Source organism: Castor canadensis, chromosome 12 (assembly GCF_047511655.1).
Source record: "Castor canadensis chromosome 12, mCasCan1.hap1v2, whole genome shotgun sequence".
In the NCBI taxonomy this organism is placed as follows: domain Eukaryota; kingdom Metazoa; phylum Chordata; class Mammalia; order Rodentia; family Castoridae; genus Castor; species Castor canadensis.
Window position 1 is genome coordinate 129,295,426 of NC_133397.1, and position 26,278 is coordinate 129,321,703.

The 26,278-nt window shown below is 40.0% G+C and overlaps 1 protein-coding gene across 4 annotated transcripts in view; it reads left to right on the plus strand.

Moving 5' to 3' along the window:
* Positions 1-1,054: 1,054 nt before the first annotated feature.
* Dipk1a (divergent protein kinase domain 1A) overlaps positions 1,055-26,278 on the plus strand; it is a 76,792-nt gene continuing 51,568 nt past the window's right edge. The window contains exons 1-2 of one of the 4 annotated variants that reach the window (XM_074050982.1): positions 1,130-1,193; positions 3,706-3,890. Coding sequence is in view for 2 of the 4 variants with exons in the window: in XM_020171849.2 (XP_020027438.1) it covers positions 1,140-1,193 (54 nt within the window). In the remaining 2 variants the exon portion in view is untranslated. Of the gene's footprint in view, positions 1,194-3,705; positions 3,891-26,278 lie in introns of all 4 variants that reach the window. The other 3 variants (XM_020171849.2, XM_074050983.1, XM_074050981.1) reach the window with 3 other exon arrangements.

Consider the following 26,278-nt stretch of genomic DNA (forward strand, 5'->3'; position numbering starts at 1 on the left):
TAGCTGTTGGGTAAATGAATAAATAAAACCAGTAGAATCCATCCTTATCTTACTCAGAAATTATTTTTTGGTGAATGTTTTTATTGGGGTTTAGGGCATGGGATGGGAAATGTCACCTTGGGATATGCCCCTTCCTTCTGGGAATGTCTGGTCCAATCCTCCTGGGACTTTTTGGAACTTAAAAATTACTTAAGTCTCCTAAAACCAAGCGAAAAATCAATGAAAAGTGGCTTTCTTTGCACGCGGTAAAATACCATCGAGGTTTAAAACCCCAGAGCAAGGCTCGGGTGGAGCCTCCCTGGGCGGGAGTTCGCTTCTGGGAGCCACAGGCCCGAGCCAGCTGCAGGTGGGGTAAGGGCAGCACAGCGCACCTTCCTCCACGGTCACTCGGCTCGGCACCGTCACTCGGATCCCCACGAGGTTAGCGGACGTGGAGGTAAGGGGCGTCGCACCTGCGCTGCGCGCCTACCTCGGGACGTGCTTCGTCCTGCAACTTGAGAATCAGGGCTCTGAGGCGGAGCCAGAGAACCCAAGGCCTCCCTGACAACAATTCGGAATTGTAAAAAAGCAATTAAAAAAAACCAGCTGAAAACCGAGAGGCGAGCCGGGAGGAGGCACCTGAGTTCCGCGAGGGGAAGCCCAGGGCTGGGTGCAGTCCGCAGGGCGCCCTCATTCCCGCCGTGCGCGCGCGAGCTGGGCCGGGCCGGTCCCAGTAAAAAGCCTGAGGTTCCTGGGCGCCCCGACGCTCCGGGTTCCAGCTACGGCTCCGGCTCCGGCTCCGGCTGGGGCTCGGGCGCTAGGAGAGGAGTCCGGCGGGAGCGCAGGACGCCGAGGCGGACCGCCCCCTCCCGCCCCCTCCGCCTCCCCTTTAAGCGCGAGCTGCGGCTGGATTTGTGTCGGCGGAGACGCGGTCGCAGCTCTGACAGCCGTGCCGGCTCGGCGCACCGCGCGCGAGGCCGGGCCTCAGGCCGCCGCCAACGCCGCCAACGCCGCCAACGCCGCCGCCGCGACTGCAGCGGGCCCGGGAGTGGGCGGGGAGTGGGCGGGCCCGGCCGGGCGGGGGCGGGGGCGGGGGCCCGAGCCCTCCGCCTGCTCGGTCCGCCTCCGACTGCGGCGCGGCGGGGCGATGTGTGATTACCATGGCGAGGAGTCTCTGTCCGGGGGCCTGGCTGAGGAAGCCCTGTTACCTCCAGGTAGGCCGGTGGTGTCGCCCCCGCCTCGGGCGTCGCCGCGCGGGACGCGCCCGCCTCCCCGCCGCGGTCCCCGCCACCCGCACCTGGCTGCGCCCCGGCGGTCCCGACGCCGCGGCCCCTCGGGCTTCGCGGGGACAGCGCCGCCTTCCGCAGCCCGAGGCCGGGGCGGGACCTGGGGCGACCCCGCGCCCTCCCCCCGGGTGCTCCCGAGCGCGCGCGTGCCGGCGTCGGTCGGGGAGGGAAGGTGGCGTGTCACTCACACGATTGTGACAGTAGTGTGTACCAGGGGCTCGCACACCCCGAGAAGCGGCGTGCGCCTCGCGCCCAGCCCCTCGGGTTGGTGCCATCGCTGCCGCGATTGAACGGGCGGTAGGGCCGCAGCATTCGCCCTAGAGGAGGAAGGGGCGCGGGCTCGGGCGAGCGGATCTCCGCGCCCACAGGGCCATGGTGATTCGCAGTCATGTCGTGTGTCCGCTCGCCTGTTAATTTTTCATGCTTTTCCCTGCGGCTGCCAGTCCGGTCCTCCTTGGAGCCCTACTACTGCCTGCACGTACCGTGTGGTCGCCAGGGGGCGCTGGTGGGCGCAGTGGGTGGCACGCACACCCCCGCTCTGCGTGGACAGCTGGAGATCCAGCCTCGCCGGGCGCCGGCCGGCAGTGACCCTTTATGTTACACTTGAAAGGCTTAAAGGCATTGGTACGTCAGCAAGGGTCAGCAGGTGCTTTAAAAATTGTTTAAGAGGTCGAGAAGGAACCATTATGGGGCAAGTAAATCTTGCATTTGTATTTGGAAATTGTATGTACTGCAAATTAGCAGCACGATTTGACAGCTGATGATACTAAGGTGTAAGAATGCTCCAGTGTTTGTAGCAGCCCCACCAGTAGTAACTGTGCCTTGAGTAACAGTTTCACAATCCAGTCTAGAGCTTAACTCAGGCCAGGTGATGCTGTATGTGAGTGAAAGTATCTTGGGATACTTAATTTTTTTTTAAATTAAAATTACCTAGTCATCTATGCTTAATCTTTTAGATTTGGTGGTACACTTTATTTTAGACTGTAGTGCTTTTGGCTGAAAATGATTTCCACACATGTGACTGTGACATTGTTTGGCACTGGAACGCAGGACTTTCAGATTGGCTGGGTTAAGATTAGTTTTTACAAATAGTTGTGCTTCCATTAATGGCAATCATTTGGAATTTCTGGCTTTCTGAACTTACACATCATTATGTATTACCCAAATCAAGGTAAATTCAGAATTTAGGGATTTCAAAACGATTTTGGGGCATAGTGACATATTAGTAGATTATTTCTATATAAAATAATTATTAGATAGAAACTTTGTGGTCTTTAGTATTACAGATTTAAAAAAAAAGAGAAAGAAATCTAAAACCTAGGAACTAGAATTCCAGGGGGCTAGTGTTTTAAACATCATCTTAGTATTAATAGTTATTCTGTATGGATTCTCTTGTTAGGTATCTCCCACCATTCTGTTTCAATTTAACCAGAATTTTTTTTACAAAAAAAAAAAATCTTCAAGTTATTCAAGTGTCGTACCTTCTTCCATTCCCCGTTGCATGGTCAGTGCTTTTTACACTTCTTCTATTACTAGATGCTTCAAACTCAAGATGTTTTAAAGTCAAAATAAAATACTTTCACCTGAGACTGTTATACAGCTAGATTCTCACCACTGAAAGCTTGAATTCTATATGCAGTTCTTTTTCTTCAGAATAAAATTGTATTCCTTTAGGAGCGGCATGCTGAGGTCCATGCTAGGATTCAGTCAATTACTTAATTCTCATTTGTTGGATGCCTGTTATACCAGAACTATATGAGGTAGTGGGATTCTGAGAGAGCTGAGCAAGCACCTTTGTGATCCTCAGGGAGCTTACAGATATTAATCACATCATCTGAGGAATATGTGGTGACAACAGGAAGTGCCATGAAGGAAAAGAGAGGGGCAAAGGCTGAAAGAACAGTTTTGTTCTCTCTCATAAAAGTATTTCACTGGAGTTTTTTGCACATATATAAAGCAGAAAAAATAGCTCTATGTACCCATTACCTGACCTCAACAATTTGTTCCCCCCTTCCCCATACCCCATTTCAACCAAAGTATTTTAAAGCAAATCTCAGGCATCACATTATTTCATCAAAGTACCAGAAGGGATTTCTAAATGTTAAGGAAATTCTTAGACATAATCATAATACTGTTATCATGCCTAACAAACTTAAAAATAATTTCTTATTTTTACCCATCTTCTTTCTAGTTATCCTTCATCCTTAGGGTACTGACTTAAAAAAAAAAAAAAAACCCAAACCCAAACTCTCCCCTTACTAGCCTGTTCATGTCAGAAATTCTTTATACAGGGAAACTAATTTTCATTTCATGTTTTGGGAGAATGTCTCAGAATACAAGTATCTGCTTTAAGTAACATTTCTTTGTGAATGTCTTTTAATTTAGAATGAGGCTGTAATTATTGAGCAAGTTTAAGAGATTTTGTTTTGTTTGTGGGTAGGAGATGGAGCAAAGAGTACAAGAAGCAACTGGAACTATTTCAAAGAGTGGGGGAAGAGATGAAGAGCCTAGCAAGAGGACAAGGTTTCCAAGGCCAGCTTTGTAGACACGCAGCTTTGCTGTTTGCTTTCAACGGAATAAGGTCAAAGAACAGTTGTGTCCTGAGGTGTTCAGGCCTTAGAGCTTGTGAGTTTCTTCTTTTCCTAAATTTACAGGGAAAAACTTTGAAGCATTTGACTTACTTCTGAAGGAGCTCCATCTCTAAACTTTATTAATCCTGGTGTCTCTGTGGTAGTTGATAACACTTCTAGAGAACTTAGCATTTTGTAAATTGATAAAATTTCAGCTATAATAGGTACATACTTATGGGCTAATCTGGGGACCTAATCACTGTGTGTACTTTTGTTTATATAGGAAAAAGAGATTCTACTGTTTGTGAAAAGTTGTGTGTATCCATGCAGAATACTGCTCAGCAATACAATGAAGTGAAGTACTGATTCATCTTTTAATGTGGGTGAATGTTGAACACATTAAATATATGAAACAAGCCAGTTACTGAGGAACATGTTGTATGATTCCATCCATATGAAATGTCCAGAATGGGCACATTTATAAAGACAGAAAATAAATTAGTGGTTGCCTAAAGCTAGTAGGGTTGATGGGAAATGAAGAGTGACTAATGGTAGGAGGATGAGGGGTGAGGGGCTAGAAATGTTCTAGAGTTGATAGTGGTGATGGCTGCACAACCCTGTGAGTATACTTAAAACTACTGAATCCTGTACTTTAAATGAGTAAATTCTGTGGTATATGAATATAATTTAATAAAGCTGAAAAGGAAGGAAGGAAGGGAGGGAGGGAGGGAGGAAAGGAGGAAGGGAGTTTATCCCATTGATGTCGATGTGGTCGTTGTTTCTGCCCCTTGCTACAGAGTTCACCCATGCCAGCCTTTTAGAGTAGCTCTCCCTGAGAGCAGGAGGGCTTGAAGGAGGTGGCCAACAAACATCTACCTTAGTAATAAGCTTCTAATGGCAAGGCATCGTTGCCACAACAAGCTAATTTATACCTCCATCCTTCGCAGTTGTTTGTTGAAAATTTACCTGGGAAATAGTACTTTCTGGACTGATCAAATGTTGTAGCATGTTAAACAGAGTTAGAGTCTTGCCTCTGAGATCAGCAATTATGGTTTGTTAACCACTTAAGGCATTTTTAGGTGGTATTTCTCTTTCACCCACCTCCATAGTGCATGTACTTGTAGACTGCTGGGTGTGGCCAGTCCAACTGCGTTTGAGTGTTTTCGCAACAAATTGGGATCTTTTGTTTGGGGTTCACTCATCTGAGTGAGGCTGATAACACAGTAGCCCTGTAGTTTGTTGGTTTTAGTTTAGAATAAATGCTTCCTTCTCAGTATCGTTAAGTCTTTAAAGAATGAAAGTTAAGACAATTTAGGGTAATTCATTTTACTTAGATTATACACATTTTCCTTTGCAGTCATTCTGCCCACAACCTGTTGCATATGAAAAGATGATACAATTCTAATGGAATCTGAAGCCTGAGACTATTGGGTCCTTTAAAGATTTTCAAGATTACAGAAACTTTAAATTCTTTGAGACATCCTCTTAAAAATAACTACTGTGAGATTTCAGTATGTGTTCAGTAGGGCTGTCAGGAATGATGGGTAGATGGCATGTCCTAATTAGGCTCTGGTGCTTATTTAGCAATTTTGATACCTGATTTTTTGGCTTTTATTAGTACTGTTTTTCAAATACTTTTGCCCTTTTGACTTAATGTGGGTATTTTGTGGGATTTAGTTGCAGTCACTGACACAGATGAACTGTAAAGGGGCAATGCTGACAAATAGTGTAGAAAGAGTAATGTGGTTTCTTGTCCATTTTCAGTCTCCAGGAGTTTTTTTTTAAATCTAAAGATAGAGTTGGTGGTTGTTCTTTATTCCCAAAAGGCTACAAAGAGAAGGCTCATGCGTTTGCCTTTGCCTGAATCTACATCTCCAGAGATCTCATTAGCTTTCTGATATTTTGTGTGTACAGACAGCGTATGTACTCCATAATGTCTCAAATTCAAGCGTATGCTAGGTGTGGTGGTACACACTTATAATCCCAGAACTTGAGAGGTAGAGACCAGCCTGATATACATAGAAAGTTCTCGGCCAATCTGGGCTATATATAGCAAGACATTGTCTCAAAATCCAAAAGAAATTCAGGCATAGAATTCTCATGTAAGCCCAGCACCAGTGGCTCATGCCCGTAACCCTAGCTACTCAGGAGGCAGATATCAGGAGGATCGTGGTTCAAAGCCAACCTAGGCGAATAGTTTGTGAGACCCTATCTCGAAAAAAACCATCACAAAAAAAGGGCTAGTGGAGTGGCTCAAGATGTAGGCCCTGAGTTCAAACCCCAGTACCATTAAAAAAAAAAAAAAAAGAAAGAATCCTCATGTAGCCATTTGGTATTACATTGTTGCTTTTCGTTCCTGTTGGAGACCCTGAACCCTGAACTCTCCAGCAGATTTCATCCTCAGGTACTTCTTGAGACTGGAGCATACAGTAAAAGTGTTTCCTTATAAACTTTCCAGTGCCCTAGGTCTTTTGTTTTAATTAAAAGACTTTTGGAGCAGTTTTAGATTCACAGTAAAATCAAGAGGTAGAGATCTAGCCTACCTCCACACATTCATGGCCTCCCTCATTGTTAACATCATCCACCTGAGTGGTGCATTCCTTATGGTCAAGGAACCTAAGGCAGACACATTGTCACCCAAAGTCTGTAATTTACATTAGACTTCACCCTTTACTGTCTCTTCTTTTCTTCTCTCTCTCTCTCTCTCTCTCTCTCTCTCTCTCTCTCTCTCTGCTGGGGGTCAAACTGAGGGCCTCATATACCATAGGCAAGTGCTGTAACACTTGAGCTACACGCCCAGCTAGGGTTCACTCTTGGTGTTGTATGTTCTATGGATTTTGGCAAATGTATAACGACACGTGTCTATTACAGAGTAATATCAATGTCTTAAAGATCCTATTAATCCCTCTCCCCACTAAGCCGTAGCAACCACTGATCTCCATAGTTTTACCCTTTTGCAAAATGTCATTTACTAGAGTCATGTAGTGTGTATCCTTGTCACATGGGCCTTTTTCACTTAGTAATGTGCGTCTAAGTTTCTTCCATGACTCAATAGCTCATTTCTGTTTAATGTATCCAATGTCTGGATGTATCGTCATTTGTACACATTCACTTATTAAAAGACACCTTAGTTGTTTATAATTGGCAATTATGACTAAAGCTGTTATATAAGCATCTGTTCAGGTTTTTATGTGGAGTGTTCTAAATTTTCATCTTTATGGATTATAATGTTTTTTGTATCTTGGCAGTTAGGTGTATTTTAGTGTCTTCCTTCCTTCCTTCCTTCCTTCTTTTTTGGCACTACTAGGGATTGAACTCAGGGCCTTATACTTGTCAGGCATTAATGTTTTCGTTTCTTAAAGTTGCTTCTAAAAACATACTATGCCAGTCTGTTAAATAGCATCTTTTTACATTGACTAAAAAGGCAAACTTTTAACATTTTAAACATATGCATTTCTAGATATTCAATTATTTGTGAATAGTTTACATTAGTTTTTTAATTTAGTGTTGGGAGAGTGGCTCAGTGGCAAAGCTCTCACCTAGCATGGCAGGATCCTGGGCTCCATCCCCAGCACTATAAACAAACAAACAAACAACTCCCACAAAAAAAAAAACCTCTTAGTAAACAAAGTATATGCGTTTATTTATAAAACCAGGATATTAAAATGTGAATACTTTTTTGTTGTTTATTTTTGGTGTTATTGGGGTTTGAACTCAGGGCCTTGTACTTGCTAGGCAGGTGCTCTTATCACAGCCCTTTTTTTGTTGTTTATTTATTTGAGATGGATTCTTATTACGTTGCTCAAGCTGGTCCAGCTGCTGGATTCAAGCCATTCTCCCATCTCAGCCTCCCGGGTAGCTGAGGTTATAGGCTTGTGTTACCATTGCACATATGAATATATTTTAAATAACCCAAAATATTAGTAGATGAATTTATCTTTAGAAATGAGTATTTCTTTTTTATTAATTGGTATTTAATGAAATTAAATAACTATCTCCTTAGGTGTGGTTATGGTATAGTGCTTCTGTTTTTTTGTTTTGGTTTTCATTGTGATAAAAACATATAACATAAAATGCACAGTCTTAACCATGTCTAACTGTATGGTGCAGTAGTGTTGACTCTGCACTGTTGTACAGTGGATCTGTAGAACTTTATCATCTTGTAAAACTGAACTCCACCCACTCAACAACTCCATTTCCTTCTTACCCCAGAGTCGTTGGTAACCACATCCTGCTTTCTGTTTCTGTTAGTTTGACTGCCTTAAATATCTCATGTAAATGTGTAATTGGAATTGTGCAGTCTTTTTTTTTTGAGACAGGATCTTGCTATGTGGCCCAAGCTGGCATTGAACTCGCAATCCTCCTGCCTTTGCCTCCTGAGTGGGATAATTTTTTTTTTTTTTTTATTGCTGGGGGATTGAACCTGGGGCTTTGTACAAGCTAGGCAAATGCTCTACCACTAAGCTATATTTCCAGCCCCTTATTCTTAATTTTCTTGATGAACCTTTATACTGTTTTCCATAGTGGCGATACCATTTTTATGAAAAATTTACATTCCTACCAACAATGCCCAAGGGGTCCAGTTTTTCCATATCTCCTCCAACACTTGTTATTTTCTATTTTTTTTGGCCATTTTTTTCCCCCTGTGATTACTGGGATTTGAACTCAGGGCCACTTGAGCCATACTTGCAGCCCAAGGGAGTGGTCATCTTCATGGCATGAGGTGAAATCTCACTGTGGTTTTGATTTCATTTTCCTGATACTTAGTGATGAACCTCTTCTCATGTGCTCGTTGGCAGTTTGTGTCTTTGGAAAAAGTTTTTCTTAATTAATTTTTTTCAGTTTGATCATTCAATGGAGTTTTATGGGTTATTGTAAATAGAATTCTCTTTTCTTTCCCAAGAACAGAATAGTCATATCTGAGGATATTCTAGCAAGAGAGATTTTTAATGTTCCATTCCAGACATGGCATAGCATCTCCATCCCCCATTGTTTAATAATCAGAGCTTCTTACTTATTTTACACTTACATCAGTGAATCAACATGCTAATCTATGTACCCTGATTGGATCCTGAAGATGGATGTCTTTTTAAGATAATGGGGGAATTAGAAAATGGACTTGGGTAGTAGTAATAGTATAGTATTGTGCTGTATGAGATGGTGTCCTTTTTAGGAGATATAAGTTAGCAAAAGGTATCATAATGTGTGTATTTTGTTGTTGTTGCTGTTTTTGATGTAAGGTCTCCCTTTGTAGCCCAGGCTGGTCATGGTACTTCTGGTCCCCAAGTGCTGGGATTACAGGCATTGCCTCCATGCCTAACTTTATAACTTACTTTTAAACTGTGCTGGAGAAGAAGGTTTGTGTACGGAGAACAGGGTTTCTTAACCTTAACATTATTGATATTTTGTGCTGAATAGTTCTTTGTTGTGTGGGGTTCTGTATTGTAGAATGTAGAGCATCCCTCTGCTGTAGCATCATTCATCAGTGACAGTCAGAAATCTCTCCAAACACTGTCAAACATCTTTGGGAGCAAATTAGCAATTTGCTAATAAAGCTATAGGAATGAGAGTACTCATCGTACTATTTTAAATTTTCTATAGATTTGAACATTTCAAAGTAAGTGGGGGGGGAAAGACAGTGGACTTCATAAAAGTATGAAATGGAAACATATACTATGGCTGGAAACATGAACTGTGTCCAAAGTTACATTAAGGATCAGTTTTCAGTGAGTTTCATTGTGTTTTGCTCCTACACAGATGCAGTGTATTTCAATAATTATTCACTCTTACCATTTTCTTCTTTCCCTTTTCCCTAGTCTCCTCTAACAGTCCCACTAGTAGAGACATGTTCTGTATATATTTGTAAATATGATAATGCTTGTATGTGGATCCATCTTCCACATATGAGAGAAAAAATTTGACCTTTTTGTCTTTCTGAACCTGGTTTACTTCACTTAACATTATGTTCTCCAGTTCCATCCATTTACCTGCAAATGACAAAATTTCTTTATTCTTTATGCCTGAATAATATTCCATTGTATATATTTGTGTGTGTTGTGTGTGTGTGTGTATGTGTGTGTGTATGTGTGTGTGTGTGTGTGTGTGTGTGTAGCTCATATTTTCTTAATCTGTTCATCAGTTGTAGGACATCTGGGCTGTTTCCATAGGAGTGAAGTGGAATCTTAATGTGGTTTTGATTTGCATTTTCTTTATGGCCAGGGATGTTGAACACTTCTTCATGTATTTTTTGGGCATTTTGTACTTCCCCTGAAAAATTTTTGCTCATTTATTTGCCCATTTCTTCATTAGGTCCTTGATTCTTTGGGAGGTTAGTTTTTTGAGCTCCCCGTAAATTCTGATTACTAATCCCTTGTTAGATGTATAGCTGGCAAAAGATTTCTCCCATTTTGTGGGTTGCCTCTTCAGTCTAGTGATTGTTTTCTTTGTTGGGCAAAAGCTTTTTAGTTTCATGTAGTCCCATTTGTCAATCCTTTCTTTTTAATTGCTGAGCTATTGAAGTTCTATTTAGGAAGTCATTGCCTATGCCTATATGTTCCAGTGTATATTATTTATTCTTTCTTGCCGTAGTTTCAAAGTTTCAGGCCTTATATGAAGGTCCTTGATCCAGTTTGAATTGATATTTGTACAGAGTGAAAGACAGGTCTGTAAATGACAAGCCTATAGCCAACATTATACTAAATAGGAAAACAACTGAAATCATTTCCTCTACAGTCAGGATAAGGTCGTTCACTCTTCTCACTCTTAGTCAACATAGTTTTGGAATTCCTACTTATAGCAATAAGACAGGAAGAAAAAATAAAAAGAATTCAAGTAGGAAAGGAAGAAATCAAATTATCCATATTTACAGATGACATGATCTTATACCTAAGAGACCCTAAAAACTCTACTAAAGAACTCCTAGACATCTTAAACACCTTCAGCAAAGTAGCAGGATGTAAAATCAATATATAAAAATTTGAATCTTTTCTAAAAACCTACAATGAACTGACTCAGAAAGAATTTAGGAAAACTATCCCACTTATCATAGCTTCAAAAATAACTAGAAATAAGTTTATCAAAGGAAGTGAAAGACCCCTACAATGAAAATTGTAAATCACTGAAGAAAGAAATTGAAGAAGACATGAAAAGATGGAAAGATCTCCCATGGTTATGGATGTGCAGAATTAGTATCATGAAAATGGCTATACTATGTGTTCAGTGCACTTCCCATCAAAATTCCAGTGACATTCCTCACAGGGTTTGAAAAATCAACCCTAAAGTTCATATAGGAAGCACAAAAGACCTCGAGTAGCCAAGGCAATGCTGAGCAAAAAGAGCAACACTGGAGGTATCACAACACCTGACTTCAAATTATACTACAGAGCCATAGCAATAAAAACAACATGGCACTGGCACAAAATAGACACAAAGAATAATGGAACTGAATAGAAGACCCAGACATAAATCCACACAACTACAGCCACTTGATTTCTTGACAAGGAGCCCAAAACGTGATGACGATGAGACAGCCTCTTCAACAGCCTTTTCATGATGAGTTTATTTGAGATAGGGTCTTGCAAATTATTTGCCTGGGGCAGGTTTGAACTGAGATCCTCCTGATCTTTGCCTCCTGATTAGCTAGAATTACAAGTGCAAGCCACCACTGTCCAGCTTATTATATAATTTTATTTCTGTTTTTGTACAAGTTACAACATGTAATAGATTATAGTCATAAGAGACAGCCTCTTCAACAGTTGCTGGAAAAACTGGATATCTGACTGTAGAAACTAGCATTTCATATTGACCACATCCAAACCTAAACTCATCAAACTGAATACATTATTTCTCTTCATTCTTCTGTTGATGCTGTTATTCACTCCTTGTCTTATTAGGCCCACCAAAATAGCCTAATCTACCCTTTTCAGAGCCATCTTCCCTCCACCTTGCCTCAGCTTTGTCTTCTCCCTAGTGCACAGCTGATCAGATGTTGCTTCCTGTTATTGACATCCTTCAGTGGCTTTCCTTGTCAGGAGAACTCGCACGGTTCTGAGCAGAGCATGGTCCTTCATTTCTAACCCTTTCCTATCTTGTCTCTTCATTTTTGCCACTACTATTGCAGACACCATTTGGTCTAGCAGTCGTGAAAAACTCGTTTCCCAAACATGCTACAGACTCTCATGTGTCACCTTTCTTCTCTGCCTTAGACTACCCTTCCCCATTTGCCCTGCATAGCTGTTTACCTGGTTTAGTCTCACTTTTCTACTTACCCTTTTAAGTCTCAACTCAAAGAGGAAGTGGCCTTTTAACAATTCCTCCCGCACACCCCACAGGTGTTATCTACCTGTCTGTGCCCCAGACTGTGAGCAAACGATACCTGGCACCTGCTTCTCTTACAGGATACTGAACCATCATTGTTGTCATCTAGGTTTTCCTATCTTTTTTCTGCCCCAGACAGTGATCTCCTTTAGAGCTGAAATTGAGCTGATGGTAAGTAAATGTTTGTTGAATGAAGTGAATGGTCTTAGACTCTGGTAGAGACTGAGTTTTGTGGAGCTGACTGTGTAAGCTAATTCCTTATGAGAAGGATTTATGTACACAATAAGGAAAATAGCATAGTGGGCATATGCAAACCATACATGTCTCCTTCCACTTCTCCCTGCCCTTACTTTATTCCCAAATGGTAGCATTTTTTAAAAACTGCTTATATTTTTTGATTTTATGGTGGCTATACCTCTAACTTGTAGAACTGTGTCTCTGAAGGGAACTGTACCCATCCTGGGCAGTACATAAAATGCTGAATTTGAGTACTGGAAGAGATTATTTCAAGTTTTATTTATTGTTTGTCAGAATAGCTGACAATTTACTGTATTATTTAGTGTATTATAATAAGCACCTCCCTGGCTTACAGAATCCATTAAAAATTACTATTATATGTATACACACACATATATGTATGTAAATATATATATATATATTTTTTTGGTGGCCCTGGGATTTGAACTCAGAGCCTCACGCTTGCTAGTCAGGTGCTCTACCACTTGTGCCACTCCCAGGTTCCTATTTTTGCGATTTTTTTTTTTTTTTTTTGAGATAGGGTCTTGCAAATTATTTGCCTGGGGCAAGTTTGAACCAAGATCCTTCTGATCTCTCCTGAGTAGCTAGAATTGTAGGCATGAGCCACCAGTATCTGGCTTGTTATATAATTTTAATTTCTATTTTTGTACAAGTTAGCAACATATAATAGATTATAGTCATAAATTTATGTAGGCCATACATAAAACCTACTTATGTTAAGAGATTTGTACTTAGAAATGTTTTCCTTGAGAGAGTTACACTATCAAAAAAATTAGGGGCTGGGGTGCATTTAGTTTGTGCAAAGCCCTGGGGGTTCATCCCCTGCACCAAAACCAAAACATTGCCCTAAATAACAGATTTTTACCTCTGTTTCTTCTCTCTCCCCCTCCCTCCCCCCTCTCTCCCTCCCCCCTCCTTCCCTCCCTCCTTTCCCTCCCTCCTTTCCCTCCCCCACAAGTACTCTGAAGTTTGGAATTCTTTTTAAGAGCACATGTGGTCCTTTTTCAACTTGTTTTCCTCTACTTCCCTTTTCCTGTCATCTACATGTTTACAGTGTCAGAGTGGTTACATTTATACTTTATCCTGTCACCACAAGTCTCCATATAAGTTGAATATTAAGTATAAAAACTACACAGAATTACATTATTATACTCATTAGTTCTTCCATAAAAGAAAATCTCCTTTATGAACCTGAAGCCCACAGACTGCAGCTTATAGTTCTTTTCTTCGTCATGGGAAGCAAGTAGAATTTACAGACCTTAACAATTGCTTCTTGTTATTAAGCACATTACTGCAAGGATTTATCTCTTCTTAGAAGCTACATCATATATCTGCCAGTAGGGAAAAGAACAGGTGACATTTGCAAATTCCCTATAAAAGGTCCCTTTTTATTTAGAAATCATGCTTGCTTGTTTTTTGATGTTTTGATTCAAGAATAGTAATTTAAAACCTAGCCTCCAGGATCCCTCATAAAGTAACAGCGTTATATTTGAGATTGCTGTGGACAATAATTTCTTCCTGGAGCAATCAGTTTGTCTTTTGGAATGGTTATCTGGTTATGTTCAGCTGCAGGAAGTAGACATTTCTTCTGTTATCTGCTCCTGCAGTCCAAATGAACTGAGCTAGTTTTGGAGCATTGAACCATTTGAATAATGAAAATGACTGTCACCTTCAGGTAGAGCATTGCAGGTAGGAAGTAGGTATCATTTGGTGTCATGTGTATAAAATATAAAGGCATAATAAAATACTTTCAGCTGTTCTTTCTCTCTGCATCCTGAAATTTATCTTGGGATCAAACATACCAAAGTAAGTTCTGGTCTGAGATGAAGGACATCTCTAATTTTAGTACCCCCTAAAGTATGATTCTATAAATACGATTTAGTGCAGAGCCAATTTGTATGCTAAGATTACATTTTATTTTCTCCAGGGCTAGGGTAATGACCCTCAGGCTTTCAAGGTTCTAACATTACTAGGAACTGGATCCTCTTTTCTCATATACCATCAATTTCTTATAACTGGGGTACATGTAAGCTGCTTCATATTTGAAATGTAGCTTTTTTGTACTATACTACTTTTTCCTTCTTTCATTAAAAAAAAAGTCCAGGGAGTTTTTAATTGCCCATATTCTTTTTCTCTGGTCTAATATACCTTTATAGCCTCATTTTTTCCTATACTTTCGGTTATATTTTTATATTCTGTGGAACACTCCCCTCTCTGTCTTTTTTTTTCCTATCAGATATTTCCCTCCTCCATTTCCAGTTCCCATGGTGATCAAAATGCTTTCTATGTCTACTATACAACTGTCTTCCTAGGATTTCCCTCCTCTTCGGGATTGGAGTCACCGTTCTCAGGATCCCAAGTCTTCCTCTGTAGTGATTTACGCCACCATTGTACTGGAGTATATCCTAAAATAAGTTCTTTAGGAAGGATGTGTGGGAAGTAAACTTTCTGAGTGCTTTTATGTCTAAAATTGACTTTATTGTACCCTAGTACTTGTTTGTTGTTGAGCTGGGTGTAGAATTTGGGGCCAAAGATAGTTGTCTTTAGAAAATTTGAAGACATTCTGCTGTCTTGTCATATCCCCTATGCTGACAAGGAACCAGTTTGATTATCAATCCTTTGTGGGTGACCTGTTTTTCCTGTTCAGAATCTCTTGTTTTGAAATTCCTTCAGGAATTTCAATTAGTTGCATTGCTCATTTGAATCTTAAAACTTGGGTCTTTTTTTTCTTAGCTGTGGAAACTTGTGTGATTACTTTGAGTTTCACTCATTTCTTTTCCCTGTTTCTTCTTTCTAGGGCTCTTGTTAGTCAAAGGGTGTACCTCTTGGATTGGCTCTTTATGTCTCATACTTTCTCTACTATGTCCATCTTTTTACTAGAGATAAAAAAAGTATAAAGTACTTTCATTGTGAGTTTCTTAATTTTATGTTCCAAATTATCTGCTGAATTATTCTTCCTTTTTCTAATTACTTTTTTAAAAATTTTATTTATTTATTCATATGTGCATACATTGTTTGGGCCATTGCTCCCCCTGGACCCTCCCTCTCCTCCCCACCCCCCTCGCTTCCATGCAGAATCTGTTCTGCTCTCTTCTCCAATTTTGTTGAAGAGAAGGCATTAGCTATAATAAGAAGGATATTTTTTTACTTTGAGATAAGAATAGCTGTACAGAGAGATTCCTAGCATTGCTTCTATGCACATGTGTACTACAATTAAAATTTGACTTAAAAGTGTTCTTCCAGCTTTTTGTTTGTTGTTTTGCAGTGCTGGAGATTGAACCCAGGGCTTCACACATGCTAGGCAGGCACTGCTACTGAGCCACACTCCCAGCCTTTGTTTCTTTTTCATAGCTTCCTATTCCTATTGTATATGGATACATTATCCTCCTCAATATTTTGATTATAGTAGGGGTTTACTTTGCAGTGCTGGGGATCAAATCCAAGGCCCACTGAGCAAGTGTTCTACCACTGAGTTATCCCTAGCCCCTATAGTAGTTTTTAAAAAATGTTTTTTTATATCCCTTTACCTTCATTCCCTTCAGAGTTTTATTTTTTAAATAATTAAAAAAATTTTTTTAAAATGCATTCTTAGTTCTTCTTTTTCATGCTGTTGGATTTCCTTATGTGCCTGGTGATCCTTGGTTGTTTATTTTAGAAAGAATGACTGGGTAACTGGATTTCCTTTGCTATTTTATTTTGTTATTTTTCTTTTTTGATGGTACTGGGTTTGGAACTCAGTGCCTCTCGCTTGCTAGGCAGTTGCTCTACCCCTGCAACTCGAAAAAGTGGATGGTTGACTCAGTCCTCTGTAAGGAGGGATGCACTGGCTGCCTCTTTGCTCTAAGGTGAGCTTGTAGTGGGCCCTGGGGTCCCTTGTATCAGTGTACTACTTTCCTCTGGGCACACTGTACCTACCCAGCAGCTTTAGCCTTCCTGGGTTGTTTGCTTCTTCGGCTGTCTGTTTTTTTGACCAGGCTGCCCATGATCTGTGAGGTGGGGAAGCAGTCGGGTGCCAACCATTGCTGCCCTAGGTACAGATTTACAGTTATCCTTTCTGTCTTCAGCCTCACTTCACATTCCTGCCCTCCCTTGTGCTGGGTGGCTCAGAGCCCAGAGCCCTCAGGTGTGCCAAGGGGTAGATTGGGCCTCTATAGCTTCTTTCTGGCTTTCCAATACTAGTTTGGCTTCCAGCCCCTTTTAGATTGCCTGGTGGAGTATTCTGGGCTGTGGCTTTTTCTGCTTGCCTCATCCATCAACACAATTCTATTTGCTTTTTGAGTTTTAGAAATTTGTTGAATCTTTAATCTGCTAGTGAATCCCCTACTTTCCTTTCTCTGATGTTAGAGGTTTATCACTTCCTTTGCCTCCCTTGCTTGAGTGTAGTTTTACAAACTATAATTATCAAACATATATCCTCAATCTGTCATCTTGAATTAAAAGTCTTGATAAAAAAGTTTATCTATTTTCTGAATATCTATCCTGTTTATTTTCATGGCTGCAGTGTCTGTTTAATCATTTCAGAATTAATAAATTACTTCATTAAAATAAGGCAAGAGAATTAGTAAATAACTTCAGAGGAAGAAATATATGATGACATGGAAACAAAAGTGAAAATAGACAAATGGCATTCCATCAAACTGAAAAGCTTCTGTACAGCCAAGCAAATAATCATCAGAGTAAAGAAATAACCATCAAATGAGAGAAAATATTTGCATGATAAACATCTAATAAGGGATTAATATCCAGAATATGTAAGAAGCTCCAAAAACTCAATAGCCTGATAAACCTAAACAAATAACCTGATAAACCTAAACAGGCATTTCTCAAAAGAGTTTGTACAAATGGCCCACAGGTATATGAAAAAGTGCTCAACATCATTAATCATCAGGGATTTTTTTAAATAAATTTTTTATGAGTATATATTCATTATGGGATTTGCAGTGACAATTCCGATCAGTCTTATATTGCACATTATTTATTCATCAGGGATTTAAAATACAAATCAAAACCATAATGAAGCTGGGTGCCAGTGGCCACGCCTGTAATCCTAGCTACTCAGGAGTTAGAGATCAGAGGGATAGAAGTTTGAAGCTAGTCTGAGCTAATAGTTTGCGATCTGTCTTGAAAAAACCCATCAGGAAAAAAGGCTGGTGGAGTGGCTCGAGGGGCAGGCCCTGAGTTCAAACTCCAGTACCATACACACACACACAAACAACAATAAAAAACCATAATGAGATGTCACTTCAGTAAGAATGGTTCTCATCAAAAAGACTAATGATAGCAAGTGCTGGAAAGGATGTAAAGAAAAGGGAACCATTTGCACACTGCTGGTTGGAATATAAACTAGTAGAGCCATTATGGAAAACAGTATAGAGTTTCTCAGAAAATTAAAAATAGGACTCCTATATGATTTAGCAATACCAAAGGAAATTAAATTGATATTCACAGAGACATCTGTGCTTCCATGTTCAGTGCGGCACTATTCACAATAGCAAAGGAATGCAGTCAACCAAAGTGTCCATTAATTGATGATGGATAAGGAAAATGTGGTACATACATTCCAGGCCATAGAAAAGAATGAAATCCTGCTATTTGCAGCATGATGACATGGTGTATGTTAAGTGAAATAAGCCAGGCACAGGAAACAGCATATGATGTCACTCATAAATGGGATGTAAAGTAAAAACAAACAAACATTTCACTGAAGTTGAGAATAGAATGGTAGTTACCAGAGGCTAGGAGGAATAGGGAGAGGCCAGTTAGTGTGCACGGGGTTTCATTTTGGTAAGAGGAGGATGTTCTGGTATACTGTTGCATAGCAGGGAGACTATACTTAACAGTCATGTGCTGCACATTTCAGAAGGTGAAAAGAAAGGGTTTTGAATGTGTTCCCCCAGAAGAAATGATGTTTGAAGAGACAGACACTGTTAACCTGATTATCTAAACATACAATAGATACATGTATTGAAACATCACATGTGTCAGTTTAAAATTAAATGAAACAAAAGATATATGAGCACATTTTAAAAGAAAATCTTGTATAATAGCAAGTTTATTTTAGTAAAAAAGAAAAGGGTCTTAAGATTAGCAGCAATTTTTATGCCTTATTTCTATTGGTTATAAATAGCATCTTTTCCACGTTTTTTACAATGCTACCCACATGTTAGTTTTGATCATACTTCTGTCCTGTGAAGGATTTTTATATTAATGTAATTAATTGCTTAAACATTTCATCAGCTTTTAAATAACATTTGGTGAACTATGAGATAATTTATTCCCCTAGGACAGAGAAGGAATAAACAAGTCTTTTTAGTCTGTGCTACCAGAATGATTTGGTGAATTTAAAATCCTTAATTATTATGCTTTAAGCAAGAACCTAATTTGCTTCAGTCTGAGTCTTCGCTTTCAGGTGGAGTTTCTCCCTTGATGGGTCTTGTGTGACTATTTTGGTGTCATCATTTTGCCACTGCACTTTTCCTCATCAAAAAGTATTCACTGTTCACTTTCATGTACTCCTGTGTTGCTGTTATGCTGTGGGCTGCAGATGCATGCTGACTTTTACTTTAAACTTGGGCACACTTTTCACAGAGTATGGAGCATAGGTAGTTTACAGGAATCATTTTCGAGGTTTTTGATTTCCCTATGTACTTTTCCTAACACAGCTCTGCCTGAGAGTTGTCTGTGATGGGGTGCAGGCTCTGATTCCCACATTCTCTTGCACAGTTATGTGTCTCCAACTTTTGTAAAAGAAAGGCATACTGTTCCTCTACCTCAGAACTTACAAGGGTTCATTGCGCCAGGTGAGAAATCCACCAGGGTGCCAACAAAGGACAATTGAACATATTACTGTCTGTGTTAAGAAAGTGACTGAATAACACCATCTCAGGGAGTTACTGGGTAGCACTTCTGTTGCAACTCAAATAGTTTCCAATATTTTGCTCTCAACAAAACAGAAAGAAAACCTGAGTTGTCTGCTAAGTCACTAACTAACAAATCACTGAGTATATTTTGGTGGTAGGTTACTGTTAGTTTTGTCAAATAACTCAAAAGATTGCAAAGAGTTGAGAGAATTGCTATAACAAGACTTTAATTCTTATGTTTACATGAAAAAGGTTTCTTACCAGTTAAAATGATAAAAACAACAACAACAACAAAAATAGGGATAGAAGTGAAGCTACCTCCTGTTTCATTCTGGCAATACATGATAGTCCCTGCATGGAAATGTGAATTAATCAAAAAGAAAACTCTTACCCATCTGTTTAAGTGATGCAAGTACAATAAAGCTTCCCTTCTTAACTTTAAGAATCTTTTCATTAAAAACATGTAGTATATTTATATTTTAATTGATAAGGTAGTAATAATTGCAAGAAAACTCAAAACACTTGGAGTCTTTTAGAACATAAAGAGAAGTTTATTTTTAATTTATAGACAGATTTTTGTTGAGAAAAAAATGTAATAGAAGCTGGGAACTGGTGGCTCACACCTGTAATCAGTCCTAGCTACTTGGGAGGTTGACATTAGGAGAATTGGGGCTCAAGGCCAGCCCAGGCAAAAAGTTTGGGAGATCCCATCTCATCCTATCGCTGGGTGCAGTAGCACATGCCTGTGATCCCAGGCTGTGAGGGAGGGTGAGATTGGGAGGATCACTGTTCATGCTAACCTGGGAAAAAAAGTTTGAGAGACCCTCAACTCAGTGGAATGGGGGTGCATGCCTGCCACCCCAGCAATGGTGGAAAGTGTAAAATAGGAACACAGTTTATGCTGGCCTGGGCAAAAAACAAGACCCTATATCCAAAATAACCAGAGCAAAAAGGGCTGGGGCAAGGCTCAAGCGCTGGAGCACCTACCTAGCAAGCATGAGGCCCTGAGTTCAAATCCAAGTACAGCCAAAAACAATTATACAGTGGTCAGTAAAAGACGTTCAAATACGGAATATATCACATTAAAAGTAATTTGTATGGAAGAAATCTACTTTTCCAATGTCAGTATTTTCTGTGTAGTTGCATTAATCAAAATATTGTGGTGCTGGCAGAGGGACAGTATATATAGATGCAAGGGATAGAATATATATAACCTGGAAGTAGAACCAAATAAGGGCAGGGATATAGCTAAGTGGTAAAGTGCTTGCCTAGCATGCATAGGACCCTGGGTTCAATCCCCAGCTCTGCAAAAATAATAACAAATAAAGTGAGCCACATAAATATGCTAAATTAGGTATCCGTGGACCAAAAAAACCCTCAAACAAAAAACCAAGACCCCTTTACCTAAATATTCACCATTAATACAAAATGGATCATGGTCATAAATTGAAAGCATAAAATGATTAAAATTCTAGATAAAAAAAGGAGAAAATCTTTGGGTGTAGGACTGAGCAAAATATTCTTGGACTTATTGTTGAAAGTATGATCTGGAAGAGGAAAAATTGATATATTGGATCTTGTAAAAAATCTTTTGCTGTGCAAAAAAACATTAAGAGGATGAAAAGACAAGTTAAAGAGTTACAAACCACATTGTCTGATAAAGGTCTAGTACCTAAACTGTGAAGAACTTTCAAACTCAGCGTAAAAAGTGAACAACTGAATTAGAAAATGGGAAATAGATGTGCGCAGACATTTCCCCAAAATGATCCACAAATGACAAATGAGCGTGCATGAGAAGACCTTCAGGTTCATCAGCTCTTAGGGAACTGACAATAATCAGAATGCTAAATTTAAAAGCTGTGACAGCACCAAACAGAATGGATGCAGAGACTGGGTCAGTCATAGATAGGTGTTCAATGAAACAGCCATGGAAAACAGTTTGGTAGTTTCTTTAAAATCTGAATATACAGCTGTCGTATGACTCAGCAGTCATACTCCTGGACATTTAGCCCAGAAAAATGAAAACTCATTATTATGGACTGAACTGTGCCCTCCCCCAAAGTTCATATATTGAAACCCAAATCCCACTGTGAGGTATTTGGAGATGTTGTCTGCAGGAGATAATTAGGTTTAGATGAGGTCATTAGGGTGATTACCCTTGTAAGAAAAGACACCAGAGAATTTGCTCTCTTGTACCCTCTGCCTCCTGTCCTTTCTCCTTCCATGTCTGTCTGTCTTTCTCTGCCATGGAAGGACACAGAAGACAAGTCAGCTGTATGCATGTCAGGAAGAGTGTTCCTAATGGAACCTGGCTATGCTGGCACCCAGATCTCAGACTTCCACTTCCAGAACTGTGGGAAAGTACATTTCTGTTGTTTAAGTCATCCAGCCTGTGGTGTTTTGTTGTGGCAGCCCAAGTTGACTTAATATGCTTATATTCACGCAATGCATTACTGTTCCTAGCAACTTTGTTTATAATGGACAAAACCCAGAAGCAACCCAGATTGCCTTCAGTGGATGAGTGGTTAAGCAAACTATGTTAGGTCCATACTACTGTTGCTGAGTAGAATACAACTCAGCAATAAAAAAGAATGAACTATTGATATACACAACTGCTTAGATGAACCTTAAGCGTCTTGAACTAAGCAAAAAGCCAGTCTCAAAAGAACACATATTGCATGATTCTAATTATGTAACATTTGTGAAATAACATGATTACAGAGGAGCAACAGAGATTTCAAGCATGAGATGTTTCTTGTACATCTCTTCTGTCTTTTTGAGCCTTGTATTTTCATTTATTGGTGAGGTAATGACAATGATTTCAATTCTGAGAGAATGAATTGACTATTGAAAGAGGAATGCTTTTGTTCCCTCATTAAGTAGTATGATATCTAAATGACTTTTTAAAAACACATGAGAATGTTCTATGTTGAACTCTTGTCTATTTTAAGAACTTTTTGAAGTTCACTTAGTGAAACAGTCAGTATACCCTTTTGAGTTGATTGTCTTATTTATCCTTTGTATGTGTTTAGGGTTGCCTTGGAGGACTCAACATATTTTTTGTTACATAAGATTTCTAAAAATTTACATGCCAGTTCTTTTTAAATTATGTCAGATTTAATATAGAAACTTTTATTATTATACCTGATAACAAGCAACTGTTGTAACAAATTGCAAAGTTACACAAAAATGTTCACTTTTAATAAGTAAATAGGTACATATTTATGTAACCTAATGTGAAAAGGACTTTGCATAAGAAAAGCTACATTGTTACTTGAAGAAAGGGCCTAGGTAGAATAACAATGGAAATATAAATGGATCTTAAGTACACTTACTAAAAAGAATCTGTGATTTTTACTCCCCCATCTGTAAACACTTCCCAGAGAGCAGTCAGGAAATAAATCTGGATGAGATGGCTTTCATGTAAGGCCTACATCAGGTGGGCAGAGTGGATTTAAACATTGGGCTTTTTCAGCTGAAGGCAGCTGTGGAGCTCTTAGCACATGTGGGAAGCTGCTTCACCTAGAGGTGCAGTGAGCTGCAAATGGGAAGTAGCCCTAACTCATAATTTAAAATTATGCCTTTGTGTTAAAAACTCCACTCAGCCGGGTGCTGGTGGCTCAAGCCTGTAATCCTAGCTACTCAGGAAGCACAGATCAGGAGGATTGAGGTTCAAGTGAGACCGTATCTTGAAAATACCCAACACAAAAAAGGGGTGGAGGAGTGGCTCAAGTGTTAGAGCGCCTGCCTAGCAAGTGTGAGACCCTGAGTTCAAGCCCAGCACTGTAAAACAAACAAACCCAACTCTAATGTATTGGCTGATGTTTTCCCTTTATTATAAGGAATGAGATTTAAATTTCAAATGAATTGATATTGAGTGATTCAAAAATAAACTTTGAAATTCTTTAAATGAAGGATGATGGAATTCCTCTCAGTTCAAGGTGTGATTTTTAACTATGATATTATATTTGTCCATTTTCTGATGCTATAACAAAATACATGAATTGGATATATTGTATAAAGAAACGAGGTTTATTTAGCTCACAGTTTTGGAGGTTGGAAGTTCCAGACCGGGCAGTCCTGTTGGGTCACAGCATGGCAGGCAGATGGACGGCAGCATGGTCAGAGCATGTGCAAGAGGGAGTGATCACCTTCCTCACCAGGAAGCTAGAGGATAGGGAGGGGCTGGTCTTACTCTTTTGTAGTTGCATTGGGGTTTGTACTCAGAGCCTCATGCTTGCTAGGCAGGCATTCCACCACTAGAGCCACTCTACCAGCCTAGCAGTCTTACTCTTTCACAATAGCATTGATCCTTCTGAGGACAATCCCTCAGTAGCTTAATCACCTTTAACTAGGCCCCACCTCTTACAGGTCCCCACATTCATATCACCTCACGTGGGACTTTGTTTCCAACAGGTGGGCCTTTGGGGGACAAACCACATTGATTTTGACCCAAAGTAGTAGGATGAGTAAAAGGGAAATTTTCTTCTAGATACTGTATCTGCAATGGAGGAAGTGTCTGCTGTCTTACTGACAAGTGAGATACCTCATTACAGTCATAAGTCAGTCATTTTCCTGCCAGCCCGAACTTTATTAACACTTTATTAGTATCCATGTTAAAGAATCAATACTGGCCACCACAACTGTTGAAAAAGTATATACTCTAGAAGAAGAGCCAGAGAAATGCAGACACCTGTGCACAATCAGGAACGTTTTCATCAACATTCAGTTTTGATAGAATTGCTTAGCTTAGCTCTAATTCTTCATTATGGGCTTGATGGAACACTGAATTGTTGGCTCATTTATGACCAGTCTGCTGAGACCTGTACCCACCTTCCCTTGTGGCCACTTGTTAAAGCCTGCAGATGTTTTTATTATGAGCCTGCTGATAGCTTGGACTCTCCATTTTGGCTTGTTGATGCTCAGCTTCGTTCCTTAACAGTTCTTTCCTTCTATGGGTCTGTATTTAAAGAAAAAGTGTATGTGTGGTGTTCTGTTCAGATCTGGCTTTGTAAAGAGACTGGACAAAAGGCAGAGTCATCATCACCGTGTGCAGTATAAATGGTGAACAAGAGTCAGACAAACCAGGATTCAATTCTGGCTCTACCACATCTGTACTACTACCTACTCAACTCAAAACTCCTTAACGATAAAATATTATTTAATGCATTTACTATGAATATGAAAGGAAATAATATATGTAATGCATGTTGCTCTGCATATAACTTAATAAAAACAATGGGGGGGGAACCATTCCTTTCAAATGCCTTTTAAATTTTCTTAAATCATAAAAGAAGCAGGGTATGGTGGTGCACTCCTGTAATCCCAGCTACTTGGGATGCAGAGGCAGGGGATTGCAAGTTTGAGGTCAGTTTGGGCAAAAGTTAGTGAGACCTTGAGTCAGACCAAAATAAAAACAAAATAAAACATAAAATAAAAGGGGTAGGCGTGTGACTACCCCTTGCTTGAGCACTTGCTTAGCAAGCTCAAGGCCTTGGATACTGTCAAAACACCAAAAAGGAGCACACGTCTTCTAGCAGACACTGTGTCCCTCAGAAGTGTCTCAGAACTCTACTGTCAGCAAATGTCTAGTATACGATACATCTGGGTTTTTTTTTTTTTTTTCAGACACAGGGTCTCACTATGAGCCTCAAACTTGTGATCCTCCTGCCTCAGCCTCCTAAATTCAGGGAACTCTGGGATTATAGATACAGGCCTCCAAGCTAGGCCTCAATACATTGTTGTTAGTGTTGTGCAGTAGATCTGTTGTATAGTAGATCTCCTGAACTTATTCCTCCTGTCTAACTGAAGTTTTGTATCCTCTGACCAACCCTTCCCCACCATGTGCACTTTTAATAAATACAGCGAGTTTTCCAAAAGATTCTGCCAGCTTTTGTTTTATTTTGCTTTGTTTTCTCAAACTCATGGCGACTTTGTATGGGCAGGGTGATGGGAGGGCACAGAGCCTGGCCTGGTGTCAAAAGCCATCCAGGGAGAGGATGCCTGCTACATGCTGACTCAGAAGACTTTTCCACAAGTTCCACACACTGGCAGTGTCTTAGTCTGTTTGTGCTGCTATAACAAAATTCCTGAGAGTGGAAACCTTTTAATAGTAGAGCTATGTCTCTCATGTTGTGGAGGCTGGCGAGTGCATAATGAAGGCACCACAGCCCTCAAGGTGAGGGCTTGCTCCATTGCTGTTGCCTTCTCCTGTGACATCCTCACATAATGGAAGGTGGAAGGGCAGAAAATGGAACATTCCTGTGAGCTCATTCAAGGTCAGGTCTCTTGTTCTTATTTCTATTGGAGAATCTGTGCATTTATTACTGACTAAAAGGAATTCTCTACACAATTTCTATATCATTTGTCAGATACGCTATTCTCATATTTTCTACTTTTGTGAATGGTCATATTGCATGTTGTCTTTTGATGAACATAAATTCTTAATCTAGTTAAATTTATCATTTTTTTTTATGGTCAGAGTTTTTGCCTTTTAAAAGCATACAAGTATTTAAATACCTAAGGTCACAAAGATAGTCTCTGGTCTTTTGCTGTAGATTATCAGGAACTGATTTTTATATGTCATGTTTTTAGAATTTAAGATGCCTTTTTCCCCCAATTGGATATTCAGATGACCTAGTGCTGAAATTTTTGAAAAGCAGCATGAATGCCCTGGCAATAGTTGAGTTATTCACCACTAGAATGAGTTCCAATCCTGACCCAAAGGGAGGCTGAAAGATGTCTCAAGGCCTCTTTTCCTCCCCGATATACCACTTAGTCTCTTCCAAGTAAAGCAGGGGGCTGGGGGCATGATCAAGTGGTAGAGCTTCCACTACTGAATACAGTTGGTAGGGATTTCTGTTGGGATTCCCCATACACCGAAGAAGTCTGAGTACAGCTGGTAGGGATTTCTGTTGGGATTCCCCATACACTGGAAGTCCCCCGTCCCAGAGGTAGGGAGAAGAATAACATTCAGTAATTGAAACACTTGCAAACTGTTCATGATGAG